Consider the following 3,741-nt stretch of genomic DNA (forward strand, 5'->3'; position numbering starts at 1 on the left):
AGGTTCTGGCAAAGCGCAGCTGCATCGAACCTGACTAGATGTAGCTGCACGCATCCTTTGTTTGCCCTGCAAATCTCGATCTGTTGCTCTTCTTGCTGTTTGGCCGAAATGGCTGATGCCAAGGATGAAAATATTCTTCCTGTAAAGAGGCCGAAACTGAGCAAGGGCACGTCAAGATATGTAGGGTATACAAAGAAAAAGAAATGTCATGGTCGTTTCAGCAGCTCACGACAGCCAACACGCTCCATCGTGTCGGGATTGGAAGTATCCAGCACGGCTGTTCCGAGCGCTGTTGCTCTTGTTATTCTTCTTCTTCAGAAATTCTGCACACCTTGTCGGCCAAAGTACGCGCGCGCGTGCACGGAAAATAGATGCGCTGAGCCGTTTCTTGTTCGATTTTGACAAATAATGGCTTGTTGTTTTGCTCTCGACTTTGGCTATCCTTCTACCGTTCAATATTTTACGGAAACGCAACGGCTCCGCCTGTTTTTTTAGCCGAACTTTGGCCAAAGATACTGCAAAACCCGGAACTCGTTTGAAAAAATACGAACGGTGGAAGTCTTGGAACGTCTTTCGTGCGTGTGGATTCAAAAATTCAGGCAGTTTGAGCCAATCGTTATGAATCCCGTAGAGTTGAAAGTGAGTGATATTGATGGGAAAATGCGATTTGAGCACTGCTCGATTGTGTGGTACAGTATATGCACATGCCTGTCACGTGCATGATGTAGCTGGCGACGCTAGCATGCCAACCCGTGAACCCTAAACTTACAAAACTTACAAAAACTAAGGGGTCGTCCGTATTTATCGAAAAATTAAAAAATCTGTCCTCGTGCAAAAATTAATTATCTCTGACCCACCCACCCAAGGGCTAGTGCGAAGTAGTTAACGTCCAGCCATTCTTCCCACTGTGACGCGGATACAGGACATCACCCATTGGTGAAGTGAAGCATGCATCAGGTGTTGCCACATTCAAACACACATCAACTATCATTTCCAGTGCGTACACACTTTTTGCTGTCTTTTTTTTCTTTTTTTTCTTCCCTCTTCGCTACCTTGTTATTGGGAAGAAATTCCCGTTTGGATATGCGAAATAAAACAGTAAAAAAAAAACACAAACAAAAAACTCACTCCAATCCACCAACAGCTTGCAACTGTAAGGACAGGTCTGGTCGACAGGTGGGGCAGTCGTCAACAAACGTCACCTGCACAGAGACAATCACAACACACACAATGATTAGCTGCTTGCACCTATGACAGTACATTCATAGCCCACTTTTATGTTTATGTCTATTGTCATTCGGATCTTCCCAAGTTGTACACTGTACTGTTGAGATATCGAATTCAAATAAATCAACACAATACACAGGATATGATCACGTGACCAGCAACAAATGCAGTGTAAAGAGATTTTGAAGTCTGAAGAAAAGGTTGAATGGTCTCTGCTGGGATAACAGCTATACCATAGTTCAGTGGTTAGAGCATCACTGGCCTCAAGCGAAGGTCCCTAGTTGAGTTGCTATAACAACCTAGGAAATCCATTGCTTACATTTCCGACTAGCGGTCCTTGTGTGTTCTCGATGACAACATGAGCCAGGTTTGTGCGCGTGCTGGCCGGCACGTCTGTTTGCCAGGTAAATGAGAACTGGGACTGCCGGCATGGACGATTTAGTACGGTCTGGATACGAACAAACAGACAAACACCCACACACGCATGCGCATACCAAGCAGCAAGGAGTGTGACTGAAAAACAAAACGGCAGTGTGAGCTGGTACGCGCATGTAGGCACTCACAAATATGCATAAACACACACACACATACCCCACCCACACACACATGCCCCCCCCCCCCCCCCCCCCACATACACACACATGCAATAATTTGCAAGCATTCAACTACTCCTACTCATCTCTAATCAAGAACAGTGCACAAATAAAGACAGTAGACATACACACAAACTCACTTCAAGGTAGATGTTATGTGTAGCGCAGGCAGGTGTGGTATGGCTGCTAATAGTTATGCTACTGTCGAGTTGAGCTACACGACTGACATTACGCACGCCAGGCATGAACGGCTGGAAGAGAAGATTGGGCTGTCGCTGTGCGGACATTGTCACGCTTGACAACGTGTACCGAGAAACTGCAGAAATGCAACAAGGCCAGAAATATAGATTTCAGTCACGAGAATGCTCGGAGAGGTTTCTTTGTCCATGCATTTCTATTTTCAACCTCTACATTTTGATTCTTATTACTGTGGTATTTGTACTTTGGAAGTCATTATTTATTGACTGGGCACGTACTGCGCACAGTGCGTGCATGCGTAGTTTAAGTGCTGGTTCTTTGGTTGTCGTTCTGCTTCTTGTTCTCGTTCTGAGAGTGATTACCATGAATGTCCTCTGTTGAGTATTGAGTATTGTGTGAACTATAACTTCATGGCCAGCAATCGAGGACATCTGAGAGTTGTATTTTTTGCACTCCTCCGAGGTGTGATTTTTGGCGCGCTGGGCCAAGCACAAGGAAGCCATCTGCAAAAAAAACTGCAGAAAATGGTTGTTTGATCCTTTGGTGTAATCTTTGTTTCTAGTCGAAGCTAGTTGTTGTTTGGAGCAGAAACGCTGAAATTGACTATTTTCTGCATGTACTCATACATGTACTCATGTACTCAGGCATGCAGTCTCACTCGTATTTTAGCTCTTTTTCTGGAATGGATGCTGCTCTGCGCCCCTTGGTGAACCTTTCCTGCGCTCGTGGAGCAGCTGAAAAGGACCACTGGTATGTCTGGTTCCTGGTTTGAAAGTGGAGAGTCGACTTTTGTGCCTTGAAAAAGGAGTAGAGAGCGATAAAGGTACGTCTGTGGCTTATTTTTGAGTGCTCCTCGTACATTTTTGATCGTGATAGAAATTCTCAGACCAAAGTCAGACCAAAGTCAGCGCGATGATGGACGTACAGTTTTCTTGTGGATTTTTAGTTGTTTCATCTCGTATCTATGTCATTATCGTGATGGTGAAGTGGAGAGGGTGATTTTCTTCCTCTAGGCTTCGTTCGGCCGACTTTGCTTCGTCCTCGTTCAAAAGTGATCCTGAAAAAAAGGTCGATTCGCAAAATTATGTTAATTTTCAATGTACGTGATGACATGCGCTTGCTGGCTATGATAATTGCCGGCGGACATCTCTACTTGTTCTTTTATGCAAAATAGCAAAATACAACCAACGAAACAAGCAGTGCCAGGTTGCCCTTGCTAACAATTGCTTTCTAAGATTGTTCAGCCCATTTCATTGTGCCTCAATAACAAAAAAACCCAATGAATTGCACACAGCTACTTTAAATCAATTACACCAAAATGCTTTTGGCAATCAGCGGGGAGTGATGGAAACGACTCCCAACCCCACACTCTTACCTATCGGAAGAGTTATGGGTCTGTCGCTCGTTGGCTCAAAGCAGACCGTAATTGGGATGCTGAACAGGGGCAAAACATAATACAAACACAAAACGCAATAACTTACAATACAATATAAAGTTTCGACTTTAAGTTTTTAGTGGTTTGCGTTCGAAAATATTTATTTTCCACATGCATTTTCCTGATTTCTTCTCCAGTGTATGTTCTATTGCATTTTAATCCATTGTGTTAATTTTGCCCGTAAAACAGGCTTGTACAATACAAACACGCACAAACTTGCTCGAGCAAAAACGAATAGCAGACCGATGTAGAGTAATACTGAACATAGGATGCAAGAGGCACAGCAGA

The 3,741-nt window shown here is 44.0% G+C and overlaps 1 protein-coding gene across 1 annotated transcript; it reads right to left on the reverse strand.

Annotated features, from left to right (window-relative positions):
• Positions 1–1,091: 1,091 nt before the first annotated feature.
• LOC135830436 (uncharacterized) lies at positions 1,092–3,484 on the reverse strand. Its single transcript, XM_065342691.1, has 4 exons — positions 3,394–3,484; positions 1,961–2,136; positions 1,547–1,675; positions 1,092–1,202 (listed from the first exon to the last, which is right to left on the reverse strand). The coding sequence occupies exons 2-4, from the start codon at positions 2,105–2,107 to the stop codon at positions 1,125–1,127; spliced, it is 354 nt and encodes a 117-aa protein (XP_065198763.1). The 5' UTR covers positions 2,108–2,136; positions 3,394–3,484; the 3' UTR covers positions 1,092–1,124.
• Between the last annotated feature and the right edge of the window lie 257 nt (positions 3,485–3,741).

The sequence above is a fragment of the Sycon ciliatum genome, unplaced genomic scaffold, assembly GCF_964019385.1.
Source record: "Sycon ciliatum unplaced genomic scaffold, ocSycCili1.1 SCAFFOLD_2722, whole genome shotgun sequence".
NCBI lineage: Eukaryota > Metazoa > Porifera > Calcarea > Leucosolenida > Sycettidae > Sycon > Sycon ciliatum.